A 20,725-nucleotide genomic window follows, 5' to 3' on the forward strand; every position below is an offset into this window, starting at 1 on the left:
TGTTATTTTGTTGGTCTGGTGATCAGATCCTTTCGAAGTTGCAAAACTGAACAATTACAAGTCCCACACAAATTTCTCACTGCGGTCCATGAAACCTTCTGGTGCAGGTAAAATTACCTTTAAAGAATTATGACATTTTTCTAAATAATATTATATTCGACATGTAAAATTGCCAAACATTAGCCGCACGATACTACCTTTTTTTACAAAATGTGACCTTGTTCGACTCATCTATCCAAGATGAGCAAACTTTAGGAGTTACGCTGAATGCGATATACCCATTTACAATAGTAAAATGTTATTGTTATTTACCGATCCACCATGTGTGTTTTAAACCTGAGACATTTCTTTAAACTTGAGTCGAAGAAAGGCAAAGGAGGATCATTAACAAAAGTAAAAATGTTGGAATTAAATTGTCGACATTGAACCTCACGAAACAAGCCAGGTATTGAGTAAAAGGTTTAAGGTGTTTTTTCATTTTTTAACATCTGGCGTAAATAAACCCCTATATGTTTCGAACATTCATGTAATGCCCGGCGGCGCTCAAATTCATTCGATTCTGGCTTTCCAAATTAATATTCTACCGCATTTGCTGCGGTTAATGAACCATAGGAGCAACTATATCCGAGACAGACAGCGGTTTGGATAAAAATCGTGATAAAATGGACCTGATCGTTGTCACTAAAAAAATAAGCAAATTTACTGGAACTTAACTTTTTTTTTAATTTCCCGTTTCCTCAAACTGTACGTTTTTGCAAAAAAATGACAAATATACTTTAAGTTTAAGAATAAATAACTATACGATTAGTTTCCTTCATAAACCCTGCTATGAGGTGTAACAGCTTGAAAAGTAAAATGAAACACCTATTGAAAGTTCTTATAAGCTACCGTATGTAATTGTTCTACACAGACCAAACATAATGCATAATTTTTACCTAGATTACCAGAGGAATCATACACCTTTCGTCGAAGACGAATATTGTAAGAATTTCCTTATGCAATTTCTCTAATTAGACATAAACGTCCTACAAATAAATATTAAACGAATACTATGCAAAATAAAACCGACGTAGAGAAAACTAGTGCGTGATTTTACAGTTCGGTGAAAAAAACAGTGTGAACAAACATACTTACTAAACATTTTATATTTATTTGGCTTTTTATCTCAATATATAACACTAATGGCTTCTTAGTTTGATCGTTTTGTTACCAACAATCACAGAATGCTTAAAGTAGTCTAGCCCAGTGCTCTTCATTTTTTTGGATTAGTAAACCCTTCAACTTGTTGTGACAAACTCGTGCACTCTCTTTACTTAAAAGGTAAACTGAGGTGAAAAGCGATATAAAAAATCATTATGCTTATCAACATCATACTGTCGAAGTTTTACACACTGTCGGTAAGAGTTCGATTTGGCTGCAGGGTGCTTGCGAGTACTATTGTATGTCATAAAACAGCATTCAAACAAATTTGAGTAGTCAGCTATTGATGGTTCGTTGAAAGTTAGTGATGCACCATTGCAGGGTTTTTTTTAAGGTTTGGTTTGGGTGACCGCTAAGTAGTTTTAAGAGACCGCAAGTGTTTCATTTAAATACCAAAAAGTTGCAAGTCCAAAATTTGGGAAACCGCTGGAGAAATTTGGGGGACCGTTTCGGTCCCCCAAAACACCTTACAAAAATACTGCACCCTTGTATACGTTTTCGTAGTGGTGCACCCCATGCATATTTTGGTGCACCGTGCACACCGGTTGAAGAGCACTGGTCTAGCCTGTTTTAAGCATTTCAGTGACAGATTAACGAAAGGCTGCCGTAAACACCATATATTGCTTAATTAAATATTGTTGAGGCATAGCTCGTCACACGTGTCTGATAAACACCCCGGGCGACTTTATAATTTAATCGTTTTTGTAGCACACCGTAAGCCTTCATTTTGCACATGGAAGCGTTTTGTTTGATTTTTCAGCTTGAAGTGTGCAAACTACAGTTTTGGTGAAACCGAGATGCGACATTTTCTTCGCTTTTGTGTTTCAATTGGATTCCTGCTGCAACTTTCCTTTCCTCTTTATGGTAAGCAATTTGTTCCTTATTCGTGATTGCTTTATCTTACAAAGTGAAAAATTTAAGCAATTTGTTCGTTATTCATGATTGCTTTGTCTTACAAACGGAAAAATTTAATTTAAAAAGTAGAACTCAGCCTTATCAATAACTATAGTAACAGCGGAAAATAACCACAAATCCATCAATGTTAGAATAGATATTATGACATTCTGTTGTTCATGCTGTCGGTTTTTGTTTACCAACGAACGTGTTCAACCATCTTGAACTAAATTAACTCTGTTCTTGCAGTTTCTTCTCTGGAATGTTTGACATGCCAGAACTCAAATTTCTATTATTGCTATGAGTATTTGGAATGGGTGCAATGTGCGGATGATGAGGTTTTATTATTTTTTATTCATGTTACTTATAGTACTAAGTCGGTATACAGAGGATAATATTTTTGGCATATTAACAATATGTAACCTCAACAACCCTATCGCCATGCTACTACAAACCAATGAATAATTTAAACACCAAAAATATTTTCCGCACAACAATTGACCAAAAAGTCGATAAATATATAAAGGCTTATATGTAAAAGAGTATATCGATGACCAATATTGTATAAATTCCCAGGTTGAGGATTTAACCAGTCACCCTTAACAATTAGAATCAACATTTCCACGTTTGTGATTGAACGTTCCTTCGTACGGTTGTACCTGAACGTTTAGATATTATTTTTTGTTTCAGCCCAAAGTCGCCTTTAAGTAGCCCATTTGTTTTGCCAACTTGAACTGCACATATGCCATTAAAGTTTCGCTCCCTCAAAGTATTATTTATAAATGTGTTTCTCCACAGTTTAAGTGTGTCTTTTGTCGTTTGAACAGTTTAGAATAATTCCCTCTTTGTTGTGTATATGTTAAACTACAGGTATGTTCGACGGAGGTTCGCAGGCAAAAAGACCAAATCACAGTATGGAGTGGATGCAAACAAAGAAAAGCCTGTGAACTCCAAAGATTACAGGTTAAAGTTGACAAATATCCTTAAAAATAAATTTTCCCTTGACATATATTGTAGGACGAACCACACGAAAATATTACAGTCTTTGCTTCATTTTAAGTATTTGCTTACACCTAAGAAATTATATACATTCGCCTTTGTTAAGTGCATTTCACGTTGGTTGAATTACTGGATAAGATAACTCTATAATCATATATTGTAGAATTTTTAACGTTTTACACCTATAACTACCGGTATTAAATATATATTTAACTATCAACTATTACGCCCGCAGAATTGGGCAAGAAATCCTCCAACTTGCAACAACGACCAAGATACGTCACACTGCTGGTGCTGTTGCGATTCAAAAGATGAATGTAACATGGACGAACATTGTGATGGTAGAGATAACCCTTCAAATTTATTAAACTCACGCACGTTTTTACTTTGCCAGAAGTGAATATCACGTCGGGTTTTCCTCACCTAAATACAAAGTTTTGCTTATATTTATTTTAAATTTTTCTCATTAAAAAAATACGAGTGGGGTAGGAAATAATGTTCTTCGCACTCTAAATATCACAACCTCGTCGAAGCTTCTAAAATCTTTTATCACGTTTGTACAAAAGAGATGAAATCGAAATCGGCAATAAATGGTAATTTAAGCGAACGAATTCTACATTGCTGTATTATGCTTAAAACATAAACACAACTTGATAGTAAGAGCTTGATTTACCCTGGAAATATTCAGTATTTCAAGCATGTCCGATATAATCAATAAAAATAATCGGATACACACTTCTGTCTTTCTAAAGTAATTTCTAAGTAAAAAAAATTCTAAATTTTTTGGACGAAATCGGTTATTGTTCACCCTATTTTTTTATGAAAAGTCTTTTCTCCAAACCACAAGTTGCCATATCATTTCAATTAAAATAAGGAAAAAAAGTAGGCCATATAAAACACCGTTTTTTAAGCTGTTTTCATTTAGTTCATATTTAAATCATGAAATGAGGGTAAATAAGTTAAGTCTTTCAGTTATCGCCAATAAATGCCCGATGCCTTCACTACAAATCGATCATGGCCACGTGACTTGCTCCAATGCTAACCACTTGGGGTCACTGTGCACTTACACGTGCAACGAGACCGGTTACCAGATTGTGCCCTCTCACAAGGAAAATCGCTTGTGCCTTGGGAGCGGACAGTGGAGCGGAATGAAACCTTGTTGTGTCAGTAAGTATGCATTTTGTTTAAAAACTTTTTAGGTTGATAAGAATTTCAAAGCCAAAAAGTTCTAGATCAGCGGTTCTCAACCAGTGGGCCATGTCTCACTGGTGGGCCATAAGAAAATTTGAGGTGGGTCACAGACCAATTTAAAAAGCTAGATTTAGTTTCATTTGTGTCATTATATTTAATTTTACAGGAATAATGGCTTGGGGAGGAATTAAAAAGGAATGTAAATTTGTTGTTCAGCCGCAAGTATCTCACTAATGCACGGTTAAATAAATAATCTGTTTTGAAATACGTTTTGCTGTGTTGCGTACTAAACCCATTTTACAGTTTTTTCTTTCATGAAACTATTGGGCCACAGAATTTTTTTTGCAACGTAAATGGGCCACGAAAGAGAAAAGGTTGAGAACAACTGTTCTAGATTAAGACATTTTCATACGAGCTTGAATAGGCGTTTGTTAAAGTTAACATTAACTGCATTACAAATACGTCCATACTGCATAGTGTACCGAGCTCTTTAGGTTGTTCAATTAAACAATTCGTTATCTTGTCTTTTCTGATCACTGTTTTCCAACGTTTTTGATTTATTTTTGCGATTTTAACTGACAAAATTTTAATATGAAACTAACGACATAATATTTAAGATACCACTCGCCGTGGTTGTGTATATGACATTCATTTGGTTGCTTCGCAAACACTCATACAGGTTGTTTAAATAGGATTAAACTTCACATTAATGTGTAACTTTTTGAAATATAGAGGAATGTCCGCCATATCTTCCAATAAATTTCATCGAGATTGTTCAATTCAACAACAAGGAAAGCTACAACAAAAGAGTCGCAGGATTCCTTGAAAATTTCAGGTTCTATTTACCATTTAGAAAAACACTGTAAAAATAACCTCTATATATGTTAAAATAGTCACAGTGGTCTAATGACACTTTTTTCTAAATTACTCTATAAAACTACCCGTGGCACTTGTTTAGTTTTGCCGACATCTTTGCTCTTTATTATTAACCATTTTTATTGCAATGCGTACTAAGATTTAACTGAACGAACAAAATCAAGAGTAAAACGGTAAACTAGTAAAGGGTTCTGGTTGCGTTTATTATCATTGATTCAAATTGTTATTGGATGTATATCAGTAGTCAATATGTTGGACTCTAACCTCTAAAATCCTGTCTGCACAAAAAGGGCCCCGAGTTGAACTATAAGCACGGCTTGAGGTAAAATATTTATTATGTTGTTGCTGATAGTAGGTAAGTATAGTAAGTAGTAGTTGTGTATTTAATATTGCCCGCATCAAAAAGCTTAGATTTGTCCGCGAAAAAAATGGGGCTTTCTAAGAAATTCAGCTTTATTCGAATGTTTCACCTTGGACTGAGCAACTTGTTTTAGAATGTATATGAAAACGAATATAATTTTGCTTAACTATATGTATGATACGAAACTGAATTAAATTTATTTTAGAAAACTCGATCACAGCAAGGAATATTTGCAAAGTTATCGGGTTTTCTTCAACGAGAAAGTTTACAAGGTTGTTTCACCAGATGACACAAATAGGACGGGGTATTATCAGCCGTCTGGTAAGTAAGACATTTGAAAAGTACCGCTACACACGACAGTTACATAACGAATACTATAGAGGCAAAAATAAAATGTCACGCAAAATTAATTGTATCACTATTGAAGGCATTATTTCACCAAAGTTTTGCGTGATATAAATGCCCTACACATAATTGTTTTACTGGACCAATGACGTTAACATGTTTGTTCCTTTGCAATACTCCTATTACCGAATTTACTCAGGTTTGCAAACTCAAAATTGTCGTCGCCTATATCTCGAAACATTGGGGTTTAAGCAAGCTTGACGTTATAAATACAGACATTTCAGAACACACAATTTTACCAGCAATTTCAATACCAACACCAAATCCAATTTTTTTCTGAGTCTTTTATTAATTTCTTTTTTGTTTCCGACACTCTATCCAGTTAACAACACCGCCAACACTGCAGCCGCGCTAGATTACGTTTACGACAACATTCTCGGCAAACTTCGGCGCAGAAACGCTCGTGACGTCATTCTGATAGCAGTGGAGAAGAAATCGGACGATGATGATAAGTGGGCTGTGCTTAAGTTTTTGAGCAAAAGAATAGACGTAAGTGACCGACTATATTAGTGGTTCGCAACCTTTTATGGCTTGTGGCACCCTAAAGAAAAAACAAACAGATTGCGGAACCCCTACTATAATTTTCGTTGCGTAACTCACTGTAACGCTCAGTGGTTTACTACAAATAAAGCAAACTGGAACAATACAAATAAACTGTAAGCAATTTAGAAATTATATTTTGATTGATGGTACTTTAACAAAGAGTGAAAAGCTCCGCAATAATAGCAAAAATAAATTATCTAAAAGGAAAATTAGTTCAATCGTACCATGTTTGCTAAATAAAGTACAAAATGGAGTATATAAATAAATGACCATGTAGAGTTACTGTTATAATTAATTGCATGTTAAATTTAATACAGTTTTGTAGAAAGCTCTATATTTGGATCAGTATACACTGATTAACTAAAATCCTAATCACATTTTTTCAAACAAAATTCGCGTTGAATACTATCATAGGCTTATGCGAAAATTCAATTAAAAAAACGTAGCGTCCCTTTATGGCTTCATTATTCTAAAGGTTTTACAACGCTATTATTGCAAGCAGATCTACTACGTCTTCTTCCAAAGTGAAGGGCACAAGATTGATAAGAATAAAGCGGTCTGGATGTCATCTTCATCCGATAACATTTTTGTGGGCAAAGTAGAAGACATCAACGATATCCGAAGGGTGTATAACGATATTTTCTCCCTTGCGTGTAACTCAATTTGTCCGAATGCTGGAGACTAGTGAATTGCACAAAACGTCGGCCTCGCCTGAAACACAGCCGTATGTTAGTTTCTGGATGTATGTTCGTGTCAGCATTACACAGAAGCAATTTGGTTTTACTGAAAATTTTATCGCTTTACTAATTGTACCATTTGCCAAGTTAAAAAAAAGTTCAAACTAGTGTGATATATTTTCTCTCAACCTGCATTTTCTTTATTAACAGCTTGCTAAAGATATGTTGCATTTTTATTACTATAAACAACAAAATGGGGCAGCAATTACTTTACTAATATTAAATCTATTACAATGCATTATTTGCGGTATTTTTGAGAGCAAACATTTTATTTTGAATATGTTTAAAAATATAGGTTCTTACACCAAATTATTTAAATAGGCTATTACAATACTGATAGATGGATAGATTGATAGATTTTAGGGTTTTTTTGTCACCGCAACAACTAAAACTCAGTACGAAGTAACAAAGAAAAAATCCAGTTGTTTGTTCCAGGATGCAGTGAATGGCCGTAAGGTTCACAGAGTCAACTGCACTCTGAATGCGATGAATGATAATTAAGATAACTGGCTTGCCTAGCGATTTGGGAAACATTTGAGCGCGCATGAATCTGAGTTGCACAACTTCTATTATTTCTATGGACTTTGGGCAAAAGTATTTTCCGCACAACTTCAGCACACAGTTCATGTAACAGACGTTCATGTACCAACCGCCACACAAAAGCATACACTTTCACCAGTTGGTAGCGGTTAATCTTTGTTGGCATACGTGGTAACTTTAGTTTTGAGAAATTGTAAATAAATACGATTGATTATTTAATACTGCGTTAAGGCAGTGGATTTTAACCCTTTCATTTTTAGGCAAAATTTCCTGAACACATGTAAGCCACCATTTAGTTATGAATATTTAGGTTTATTTTGCAGGGGAACAATTTTTGTGGATTAATATAATAGAGTGAAATTAACAACATTTCTGAAAATGCTCGGTTAGTTCTTTTACATTTGACTACTTAAACACTGTCAAATAGTTAGTTATTGTTTTGCATTTTTTGCTTATCACAGCAAGTATTTTAGCACATATTACCAACTGCTCCACTTGCGCTGCTTACTTTAAGGCGCTAATCAAGTTGCATTTACAAATAGGGCGCAGCACACAGGCAGGGCATAGGCCTTTAGTTTAACATATTTTCACTCTACGGGCTGAAGATTACTAAAATGGCAGCGAAAAAGTGTTGCTATTACACAACTTAAATAGGTTAAATAAATAAATAGGTGGAGTCCTGACCTCACGCATTTGATTGCAGAATATTGATTATTAGGTTATTTGTTTACAAAGTTACTAATTTTTCAGACGGCCATTTCAAAATAATTCTTCTGGAGTATTACAGAAAAAACTTTATTATAACAATCGTGCGAACGACGCGGGCTGTGATTTAGGGAGGCCTGAAATTAAATGATTATTTTTTTTGCACGATATTTATTTTATACATTAGACCGTCAGGCATCTCACTACATCGCATTGTATGCCACATTTATTAAACAACTATGTCTAAATCATTTTAAACCACTGTGTCGCAATTATTCTAGACATCTGCGTCGAAATTACTTTAATACATGTGTCGGAAATCCTTGGCTAAATCGTGTTGTCAAACGAAGATTAGCAAATGGTAAGGGACGACCACGAATAAATATGTGCTTGAGATTATCAACATTCGATGTGGCTAGTGAACAATAAATATCTATGTTTAATGAACGTTCTGCTAATTAGGATTTGCATTCTCCATTGATTAAGGACTGATACAAGATGCAGTAATTCAGGTATATAGCATATGTCTAAAAAACGAATATAAACATACTGCATACTGTACGTAACGACTTTGCTTTACACGTATTCGTATTTTTTTTTTACAAACATGAGACGACGACAATAATTCCAAGTTTTAGCCTCCTTTAATGCATGCAGGCGGCAGATAAAGCGCAGGCCGTGACAAGCATAGCGAAGGAGCATGTGAATGGGGTTGTTGCCGATATATCACACGTGTCTAATAAGCACCACGGGCAACTTGGTTTAGCTTTAATCTGAAATAAATCGTTGCGTTGCGTCCTCTTTTTTGCAAGAAGTAAGAAGACCACTCCGGTTTATAACAAAAGTTTTTTTTTAATTTCTTTCAGCTGATGTGTTTTAACGACAGTGGGTAAATAACACAATGATTGCTTCGGTTTGTTATTTGTAAAGGATTTTTGCTGTGAAGTAGGATACAGTAGTAGTGTCATTTCTAGACGTGGGGCTCGATAGTATAAAAAACGCAGATCTGTTGAAATAACATTTTTGATAAAAAATTTTTTATTATGAACGTTGTACTAATTTAAACAGCTTTATAGGTTCTGCTGTTTTTCATAGGGCTAAAGCATGTTTTTAAATCTTCATGCATCATTGCGTTTTTGTCAAACAATTTTTTAGGAATATTTTGATTTTTTTCAGTTTCGTCTATACAAACGACGAATCGTCAAGTTTCGTAGAATATGCGAAACATTTGAAGGCACATATAAATGTGAATATGTTCAGGTAACTATATCTTAAATAAATTCAACCACAGACAGATAGGATTAAGTAAATATTTTGAAACTTAGCACGTTTTTAGTTTACTACAGCCAGCATTTTTGCTTTAGCTTTGTAAAGAAGTTTACGCACCAGACTGTTGGATTTCAAATAGCTGTAAACGGATTCTTTTTAAAATTATTTCGAAATTGCTATTTCTAATTTTTTTTAAAATAATATTTCACTTTGTTTGGAATTTGACCACGATTTCTAGATGAAAATCGAAACTTACAGCAAAATTAACAAATAAACGAGAAAAAAAACATTTCAGAACTACTACGTTTTTTTTTTAATCCCGGCCACAAAATGGAATTTGGTGAATCGATAGAAGCAGCTTCTTCGGAAATTCACATTTTTGTTGTTTAAGGAAAAAGCAACTAGAACATTGGAAAATTGTTTAACGATATTTTTAAGAATGTTTGTAACTATTGATGTCCGAGTGTTGAAGAAGAATGAAAAATTGCAAAATATCTGTGACGTTGTGCATACCTTTAGTAACAACACAAACTTTAAAATGTCTTAATATTTTCAAATTAACCAAAAACGCTATATGCTATTTACACTGGATCCTTCTTTGTGTTGTAGATATTTCAGAGATGCAGAATATTTCTAATAAATCGTCTTCTGCCACCAATCACTAATTGATGAAGATTAAGCATTAAAATCACTAAGTTTCACCCCTACACCCCCATTTTGCATCATAAACATTAAGCTAAGAATATATAGGAAAAAAATGTAGCTTTTTCAAATCTTGATATAAGGCTAGAGAAAATAAATTTTAATGAAAAATAATTATAAAAAATTGACCAACTGTGGAAAGTGAAAATATTATCAATCTGAACTTCACGACTAGTTACCGCTCTCAGCCGTAGGCCTGCATCAAGGCTAACAGTCGTAGCGTTAAACATATGGTTCTCGACTACGGTTTGCTCACAGTGGGCGAACTCTTGGGGTGTCCAATGCGCAATGGAAACGCATTGTCTGCTAGTGCTTCCGCTTGCTTCGAAACCGGGATGGAACCAAACATCGGAGTGTCAAAATTCCCCGGAGCAATTGTCACGACCCTGACGCCGAGCGGGGCAAGGTCACGCGCCATTGGCAAGGTCATGCTTACGATGGCGCCCTTGGCCGCGCAGTAGGCCGTTGTTCCGGCTGTACCGTAAAGAGCAGCACCACTTGATGTGTTAACTATAACGCCACGTTCTCCGCTTTTTCCCGGTGGATTTTTCGCCATTTCTTTGGCCGCCAACCTGGCAACGATAAACAGACTGAGAATTAAAACAGAAGTCGTGTTTTTGATAGGATTTTAGTCCTAAAAATCCTAAAATTTTAACCAGTAATAAAACCAAATAATTAAAAACAAATTTATCCATTTAAAGGTAAAATGAAATGAAAAAAAAAACATTTGAGGTACCTTTAAGCTGACATTAAACGACAACCGTGAAAACCTTATTTAGATTTCAATCTGTTGTTATTTTCTATAAAGTTCATAAAAAATGCTTTATTTGTAATATTAGCCTTCTTACTGGTCTGCGACACGCAAAGAACAAACAAGTCAAACCGAACCTGGCAATGTTGAAAGTTCCAGTCAGGTTGACGTCGACAATCCGACGGAAGTCTTCCAGTTCGTGTGTCTTCTTCGTCTCAGAGTCGTAGATCTTTTCGAAGAGCGGACATCCCGCGCAATTGACAGCCACGTCCAACTTGCCCCATTTGCGCACGATCTCCGCCATTGCACTCTCGGCTTGGCTTGCAGAGGTCACATCGCAAGGGCAAAACAAACACCTGGCGTCGCCGATACCTGAAGCCAGCTTTGCGCTTTGCGACTCCGGTAGATCCAAGATGGCGACTTTGCAGCCGTTTTCAGCCAATATTTCGGCGGTCGCCTTTCCCAAACCAAAAGACCCTCCAGTTACAAGTGCAACTTTACCAGCAAGCGAAATCATTATTAAACAGTTTTGAGCGAATGCTTTCTTAAGTAGACTTGAAAGGATTGCAATATCAACACACTAAAGTTGAAATACTATTACGTAAATTATCCCGCAAGTAAATCCATTTTTGATTGGTAGAAGTGGCTATCAAACGTTTTTACACCTCGAATGAATCTATTGAGGATAAACTACCCTTTGTACCATACCAAAAGTTATTATAGGCAAATACCAACAAATTCATTACTAATTATCCAATGTCTTTCCTAACATTTAGCAATATAATTTGACTTGAACACAGTGTATTTTTAAGATTTAAGACTCAAGATTCAGTTTACCGTTTGGTTTATTACTTACAGCTATATCTCCAATTTCATCGCGGACATATAAGCAACTTGGAAAGTGAGCTTTAAATGGTTCTCATAATCGGAGTATTATGAAAAATTTTTGGTCGGTAACTGTCCTAGCAATAATGCTCTCTGCAAAACTGACCCCCTCGTTCACTGTTAAATATTTGCTGGCCTGTCTGAACGAACTATGTCAATAGGACAAAGCTAAATTTATTTGAAGAGCAATATCCATGCGTATACCATGTTCATATTAGCTACAGTGCAGTGTGATTATAATGTAATAGTTGATCAACAAAACATTTCAAAAGGGCTAGATCACAGTTTATGCATCTTTAATAACTTGGATGTGGGTCACTTTAAAAAGGGTTTGTTTGCAATACAAAATAAAAACAAGAATAAAATGCTAATATATATAATTGGCTTTGATTCATATTTTATATAAAATGAAAGTTCATAATATCGACAAAGAATACAAAAAATTAGCACGCTTTATTTGGGCCAAAACTAAAATAAGTGTATAAATATAGTTTGTGTTGGAATTAAAAGCTCCAACAAAATCACTTTTCAACGATGAAGTCTGTAATTATTTACACCGAAAGCAACACAATCTTGCCATGTCATACACAAACGTTGAACAAATATCCTTTCGTTGAAATGAAAGGATGACACTCTTTTATATGTTACATGTATAAAACGGATATCTGAAAATATGAACACCCATATTTCTCAGCTTTGCCGAACATGCTTATGATAGTTTCACCACTGTAACTGGTGTTAATCAGAATTTCAGGCTGATATCTAAGTCAAACAGTCTCGCCTATTCCTGAACAAATATTGGAGAACCTGCTGGATACTGCAAAGCATTTGTTATGCGGATTCCACTGCGGGTGCAAGTTTAAAAACCGAAAATCAGATATAAAGGAAGTCACAACAAAAATAAACGATCGCCCAAATATTTCTGACACTCTGTTAAAGAAGCTGAATAAAGGAAAATTTTGTAACTTGTATAGTCCTTAACCTTATTGAACAGGCTATATAACAAATCGCAGTATATTAAGGCCACTGACTATGTTACAAATTTAAGGTTGATGTATTTCTCTAGTCGTACTGAATAGACAACCCCAATTAATTACATGAAGTAACAGACTAAGGCATTTTGCGCAAATTCATGTTTGTCAAGTTCATTTTTCTATCTTACTGACCACTGGGTTTCCCAAAACATGCTAATCGTTTTCATGATTTCTAAGATTCCTAATATTTCCCAAATCATAATCCTAAGAGTTTCAGTTTTATTCTCCAATTAAAAGGGGACTGCAGGTGTGTTTTTGGATTGTGCATCAGATCCAGATATTTTATCGTAGAACTGACAATCTCACCGTGATTTGCGCTCATGTCGGCCAATAATGCCTGGCTAGCAAATAAATCCTTGTGGGCTGCCTTAGTCGGTCGAGCGTCTGGGAACGGCCGATATCTTGATTCGCATTTCACAGCAGATTTGGCAAACCCGATGTTATCTTGTATAAGGTTTAATCGTATTCTGAGTGTTTTTGTTGTTAAACTGAAACAAAAATAAAACGTCGTTCAGAAAGTCAAAACAGAAAACGCAAAAAAATGACCATATAGGATCAATTTTATCCATTAGTTATTTTCCAAATCTGGCGAGATACATCTACATTGTTTACACAGCGATCAAACTTATATGGGCGGCCGATATTTAAAGACCAAATATCCAATCATTTGTTGAATTTATCCATACTAATTTGAGAAAATGTGTTGACATCTAAAATATTGTACCACCGATTCTTCTAAATCGCGTATATGTTTACTTTTACTTTCAATCATTCAAAAAAGATGAGCTGAACTTTAAGCGCCTTTGTCCAAACAAAGTTTGACGTTTCACTTTACGCAACAGACCCCGAGGGCTTGTTTAATTAATGAAACCGCAGAAAGAAAAGACGAGAAGTATTAACTTTGCGGTCAAATGCGCGGTTGGTATCTGCAATACTGATATCAAATTGCTATGGATTTGTTTAATGTAACGCGCCTTTTCATTACAGTACTGCTGTTAGTTATTTGCCTTCAAAGCGGTAAGTCACGCTCCCCTTCTATTATTTTATGGGCAGCGATAATATTTGAAATAATATAATTTCCAACAGTTAGAATCGTCGTATAGTTATAATTCTAAAAAGTCTTTGTATTTTATATTTTTTTTTATGAGTTTTTTGTTCACAAAAATAACTTCTAACGAATGGTGTTTATTGTTGAAATATATAATAGAATAGAAAATGCTGTAGGTTCGTAAAGTTTTGCTAGCTTATTCGGGAAACTAATTTAAATGATAATTTTAAGTTGTTTTTTAAGTTTTAGCCAAAACAACATCAGTGGTGCTCATAGATAAATGCTGGGGTAGTGATTCCTTAATTGTGTGCCGCGGCACACTAGCGTGCCTCAAGAAATTGTCAAGTGTGCCGCGAAACTTTTTTTGTAATTTCGGAAAAGAGAGCATTTGTATTGCTCATAGGCATACACGCAAACATTTCAGGCTTAAATTGCACTATTCTTTACAAATTGATAATTTTGAAACATTTACATATAGTTTGTCGTGTGTTAAGTGCGATTTTAAGATTACTCTATATATATTTTTTTTTTCTAAAACTCAGCCGCGAAATAGTTAGGGTGTGCCGCAAACCAAAAAATTTTGGGAGCCACCGTGCTAATGACTTTCAACAGCTTAGAATTATGGTTAATATAAAATTATGCTTTTCATCAGTTTTTTGCACCAAATGTTGGAAGTGTATCAACGCAAACAATTTCGTGGAATGTACGGCTTCTGGAATGCTAAGGGAATGCCAAGAAAATGAAGTAACACATTTTTAAAGGAAAATAGTATTTGCAAAATACTATTTCGTGCAAATTGCCTAAGTAATAAACACGGTTCTTATAATACGTACCAGTTCATCTGCGAACATCAAGCTATTGTTTTAGAGGTCACAATTAAAGTGCTTTGTACTGTTTTGTAAACACTTTATTACCCCTCACAAACACAATGTCCATATAAAGACAATTTGTAGGCCCTATATCAAGACCAATGTATTGAAATCTTTACAAGCTGTCGCACAACCGTGCTTCATACATTTCTCTTTACTGCCAACTGATTACCATGTTTAGAATTGATAAATACGGCCATTATATAGTAAATGTATTTTTCCTATTTTCTTAGGTTTGTTCAACCGAAGTTCGCAGAAATAACAACGACATCAAAATATGGAAAGGATGCAAACAGAGAACGGCGTGTGAAAATCAACGATTGCAGGTCAATTTGATCAGTCTTATATAAACATTGATTTTATTTTGGCAACACATCTGCCAAATACATGCAAGACGTTTGCAAACATGTTGTGGTGAATCAGGTAAAGCCTTATATTTTTATTGATGACATGTAAACAATTTTTTTAAATAAATTTTTTTTTTTTTTTTTTAATTGCTTTATGGGATTTTAACGTTCGAAACATATTTTTTGCTTTTAAAGAAATATTTCTGGCATTTCAAATTGAATTAAGCAACATGGAAAAATATTTTTCATTTAAAAGAACTGGGAGAGAACGCCTTACACTTGCAACAACGACCAACCACACTCCCACTGCTGGTGCTGCTGTGACAACGATTCGTGCAGTGTAAACGAAACATGCGAAGGTAATCCATCATAATGTTATTATAATTGTACCTTTTATCTTGTTCCTTGGAGACAAATGGTAACAAAACCGTTAAAATTTGAATCTAAAGTTTAAATCATACTTCCGCAAATATGTTCACACAACGAGAAACGTTTTAACGCCATTAAACCAAAATGAGTAATTGAAGATATCAAAAAATTTAAAAACTGAGTGCCAGTCAAATCGTTATGAAGTTTTGTATACTATGGACAAGGCGAATTTATTAATTTTTGTTGTTTTGTTTTTGGTTAAAACAGAGGAAAGGCCCATCGTTGTGAAAAGTTACAGCGTGAAGGACAAAAGAAATCGTTTTTGAAATCGTGATAAAAGAATTGTTTTTTTTGTTTTTTTTACGTGTCGATTAAACTAAAATTAGCATACCAACCGAGATATTTGTTAGTTATTTCTGCAACGTGTCCGATGCCTTTGCTTCACATGGATTACGGTCATGTGACTTGCTCCAATGATAACCGCTTGGGGTCGCTGTGCAGCTACAAGTGCAGTGAGACCGGTTACCACGGTCGTCCTGACTACAAGCAAAATCGTTTGTGCTTGGGAAATGGAAAGTGGAGTGAAAAGAAACCATGTTGTGTCAGTAAGTAGATTTTTAACACAAATATATATTTTTTCTATTTTATTACTCATTTGAGAGCTTTATTTATAATATAAATAAAAAAACAATCTGGTAATTTTTTGCTCCTCTGGTCATTTTAATTTATTACCAACGTTTTTGCTAGCCGACTTCGTCAGGGTGAATGACAGTGAACGCTCGTACAATAAACGGAAAACACGGGAAGGAAAATAATTAGCGATAAGATTTTGCTTCTAGTCCTTCAGCAAGTGCTTGTAGCATATCGTCTTTATGTCTTCTGTTTAACTTTGTAGGAGATTGTCCACCGTATTTGGAAATGGATAGCGTTGCAGTGCTTCAATTCAACAGCAAAGAAAATTTTGACAGAAGGCATGACGGCATCGGTTATATGTTTGAGTAAGTAAATCATCCAAGATACGAAACTAACAGTTTTGAGAATATGAAAATGTACGAATCGGTTGAACATGTAAAAGTAATTGTAATGATTACCAAACAATAATTGGTTTAAAGTCTGCCATGGGCAGCCCGATATGACGACTGAAAATGTCGTTTCGCTGTTCTTGTGTTTCTTTATGATCTTATTTTCAATATTTGCAAAGAAGCACAAAAAATATATTGAATCTCGAATCTGCATAAAAAGATAACTTTTTTCTGTAATAAAATTGTTTCACAAATCATTTTTCTGCTAGTAAGTTGCAAACTAATGTGTAATGTGGTCTACTTTTTATTCCAGCAACCTTGTCCATAGCAAGGAATATTACCAGGAGTACATAGTTTATTACAACAACAAAGTTTACGATGTGGTCACTCCTGAACAAACAGTAAGAATGGGAAAACATCAAGCATCTGGTGAGTAAAAACACAGCTGGTATATTACTAATTATTTTATATAGTGAAATAATTTAATTGTTCTAATTCACTAGTGGTGAATTACATAAATAGGTGCCCTTAATATACCCAAAGATATTACAAGAAACTATATCTGCTCATAAAAAACACTTACATGACCTTATTATTTCTTTATACTTATAAATACAACTAAGTTTTGCTGTCATAGTTTATTATCAAATACATGACATTAATTTTTATTGATTTTATTATTCCACAAGTGCATATTGTTGTACGCGCTGTGTAGGCTATAACTACGAAACATAATCCAACAACCTACATTTTAAAAGACTATAGAAAGGCAAATAAAATTTGCCTGACGCTTCTGAAATAAAAGTGCAAAAAATAAAGGTTGCGAACTATTTTTTTGCGATTTTTTGTCTTATAGCACTATAACATTTTTAACATTTCATTCATATTTTTGTTATCAGATTGTTTATTAATTTATGGCGAAATGTGTTACAACGTTGTACATTTATTTGTTCTCCTGTTGTAACCTGATTACCCGTTCATTCCAGCAAATAACACAGCCAACACTGGAGCGGATCTTCGCTACGTTCACGACAACATTCTCGCTCACTTTCATCGCGCTAATCGCCATCGTGACGTCATATTCGTTGCTGGGGAGAAGGAATCAGACGATGACGTCACCAAAGTTGCTGCGGAGTTGAAGAAGGATGGAGTCGAGGTAAATTGAGTGCAACAATCGCGTGGCTTTGATATTTGGTTCTATCAAAACCAAGCGGGCAGGCTAACAAATTCATTGTGCGAAAACAATAAAAATAGACCATTATGTTCTTCTCACACAATACTTCAAAAATATATATGCTAAAAAATATTGGCTAATATAGCAAACGTTTGTTTGAAATTGTAGTTTTACTTAAAAAAATGGCTTAAGGCCCGTTTACACTACAGCTACGCTGAGCTGAGCTGGGCGTAAAAATCGCTCCAACGGAACGTTTTTCTATAGCTGCACTGGGCTTAAGTTTAGCAAAGCGTGAAAATCGCTCCGAAGCGTAACTTTAATCTAGCTGCAGCTGCTGCACCGGGCTTGAGTTTTAGAAAGCTAGAAACGCTCGCTACAACAGAATTTAAATGTAAATTACGCTTTGCTTAGCTTCTTATTGCAGTATTGCAGCTGTAGTGTAAACGGGCCTTTACGGAGTTAAAATACTTTTATCAAGGCATACATACCCTTCTCAATTAGGTAAAAATTAGATATTTTTATATGGCCTTCCTTGCACATTTGATCCGATCTCTATTAATTATTAGATTAATGTAAAATATGATTTAATGACAGCTCGCACTAAACTGTTCAACTATAACGAAAAAAACACCAGTAGATAGGCTGCGAACTTACATAACGAACCTAATGTTTTGTCCCCTACCATGAAATATTTGTTCAGATTTACTACATATTCTATCAAAGCGCCGAGTATAAAGTCAACATGGAAGAAGCAAAACAAGTAGCTTCTTCTGAGGATCATATCTTTGTTGTCGGGGGAGGAGAAAAAAAAGTGGATTTCCAGAAGCTGTTCGACGATATTCTTACCAAGGCTTGCAACCAGCAATGTCATAATGATGGGGATGAATAAAATTTCTAGACTGTTCTTTCTTTTAGACATCAAAATCAATAACCTAATTAGCAATTGTATTATTTAACAATGAACTAAGGAAAGCTCGTTATGATACTACTCTTGACAGTTCATAGCTGACATACAAGTTTTACATTGTTATAAATTCAATTAGTATTTGTTAAATGAAATAAACTGTGTGTCATTTAATGAAAATTCAGTCTACAAGACAAAATGTAAAAATGTATTCCTGTCGGAAAACAAAATGAATTAGAACAATAGTTTTTCATTCTTTCCAACATGATTCAGTGTAACATTACTTTAAGTTATTTGTAGTTTTGCGGCTAACTATTGGGAATGTTTTAAGGAAGTTTTTATATTCTTCAGTGTTCGCCTAGCTGATGTTTATCTTAGTTGTTACCAGCAAATCCATTTCGTTCCCAATGTTGATTATTTAATTAATATTTAAAATATTCGCAAAACAGTTGAATCAGATCTAAAGATTGCAATTGTTAATTTACGAATTAAACGAACTGGTTTGAACCATAAATCTGTAAACTCTAATTTCTCTGGCGATTGTGGATGGATACGGGTCACCAGGACATAGTACACTGCGAAGAGGGTGGCGCCAATTTGTACGCAGCTCAGGATTGAAAGCAATTGTCAGCAGTAAAATGGAAACACACCCAGTTTTTTAATGAACATATTTAGGTATCATAGAAGGAATAGGAATTACGCTGTGTTTTGTATAACGAATTATGTGTCGTTTTAACTGTTTGGTATCCGGATCGAAAATAAAATCACAAAACATTAGTCAAATCAGATTTAAATTAACTGTTTCATATTAAATAAATTGAAACCTCTTCTCTTTTAAAACTCTTCAAGTCAAAATAAAAACTTCGGAAGAATACAATATTCGCAAAGAAAAATTCAAAAACAGTCGAAAAAATACAATAAGAAACTTTAGGAAGAATAAACCTACAGTACAACTACGGTGACTGAACGTTTTTTTCAGTGGAACTATATTTACATAATTAGTGTAAGTACATGTCGCACTTGTCGAGCACTAATACCGGAAAAGCGTCAACTTAGCATACAAGTTCATTTTTATTACAAAGTCATGATTTCAACTAAGGTTAACCATAAACTGGAAACAATTTTTCGCACTTAAGTATCGTAAAATACATTCAGGAATTAACATAAGGTCATATAATAGAGATAAAACTAAATACTTTTGAAAGTCTTTCTATAAAATTGTAGACTTTAAAAAGTGACTGCTTTGAGATAAGAGATATACATGTAAAGTCCAATAAACTTTGTGTCGAAAGTCAGTGTAGTCTACTGTAATTTGCTACAGGTTTTTATCGGTCGAGTGGGTTTAAAATGTCGCATAACACTTGAACCTACTTCCGGGAAACCGGGAATTATGATTTTCCGAGAGTTAAACAACGTACTTTTAGTGCGGTGATCCAATTGCGCGATATGTTGAACTAAAAATAAATACTTTCCCCCATTATAGCCTACAGTAGGCAAACATCGCAGCCCGTTGCCATGTTAAAAACCTAAAAAAACTGCCGCGTTGGTTCGTTAGCTTAAACCAGGGCTGCGGAGTCGGACTCGGGACTCGAGTAAGACCGCGTAAAACTATCCGAGTCCCGAGTCCGACGTGCGCATGCGCAGTATCAATTTTTTTAACTGTTAAGGCGGCAAAATGCTAGTTGCAAAAGTGTAATAGCAAATATGAAATATTTTCAAACCATGTAATGCGGGTGGTTTAATTATGACACCAATATGAGTGGATTGCAGAAAATTCACCTTAATTTAGTTGCGTTAATGGGTAAAATACAGGCTGTAGAGTCGGAGCTGGACTCGGGTTGTTTTCAACCGACTCCGCAGCCCTGGCCTAAACATGCCTTTAGCTGTCCAATGAGTGAAC

The 20,725-nt window shown here is 34.8% G+C and overlaps 2 protein-coding genes and 1 pseudogene across 2 annotated transcripts; 2 read left to right on the forward strand and 1 right to left on the reverse strand.

Moving 5' to 3' along the window:
• The first annotated feature begins 11 nt into the window (after positions 1 to 11).
• On the forward strand, positions 12 to 7,399 carry LOC146146130 (uncharacterized). Its single transcript, XM_083389608.1, has 10 exons — positions 12 to 107; positions 1,961 to 2,064; positions 2,344 to 2,432; positions 2,965 to 3,057; positions 3,329 to 3,434; positions 4,066 to 4,260; positions 5,017 to 5,119; positions 5,727 to 5,842; positions 6,249 to 6,415; positions 6,972 to 7,399. Exons 2-10 carry the CDS (start codon positions 1,998 to 2,000, stop codon positions 7,152 to 7,154), a joined length of 1,119 nt encoding a protein of 372 aa, XP_083245734.1. The 5' UTR covers positions 12 to 107; positions 1,961 to 1,997; the 3' UTR covers positions 7,155 to 7,399.
• A 2,022-nt stretch (positions 7,400 to 9,421) lies between these two features.
• On the reverse strand, positions 9,422 to 11,690 carry LOC146146131 (3-hydroxyacyl-CoA dehydrogenase type-2 pseudogene; annotated as a pseudogene).
• A 4,465-nt stretch (positions 11,691 to 16,155) lies between these two features.
• On the forward strand, positions 16,156 to 18,810 carry LOC146146132 (uncharacterized). Its single transcript, XM_083390694.1, has 5 exons — positions 16,156 to 16,330; positions 16,621 to 16,723; positions 17,061 to 17,176; positions 17,734 to 17,903; positions 18,622 to 18,810. The coding sequence occupies exons 1-5, from the start codon at positions 16,156 to 16,158 to the stop codon at positions 18,808 to 18,810; spliced, it is 753 nt and encodes a 250-aa protein (XP_083246820.1).
• Positions 18,811 to 20,725: the final 1,915 nt, after the last annotated feature.

The sequence above is a fragment of the Ascidiella aspersa genome, chromosome 5 (genome assembly GCF_963924565.1).
Source record: "Ascidiella aspersa chromosome 5, kaAscAspe10.2, whole genome shotgun sequence".
Taxonomy (NCBI): domain Eukaryota; kingdom Metazoa; phylum Chordata; class Ascidiacea; order Phlebobranchia; family Ascidiidae; genus Ascidiella; species Ascidiella aspersa.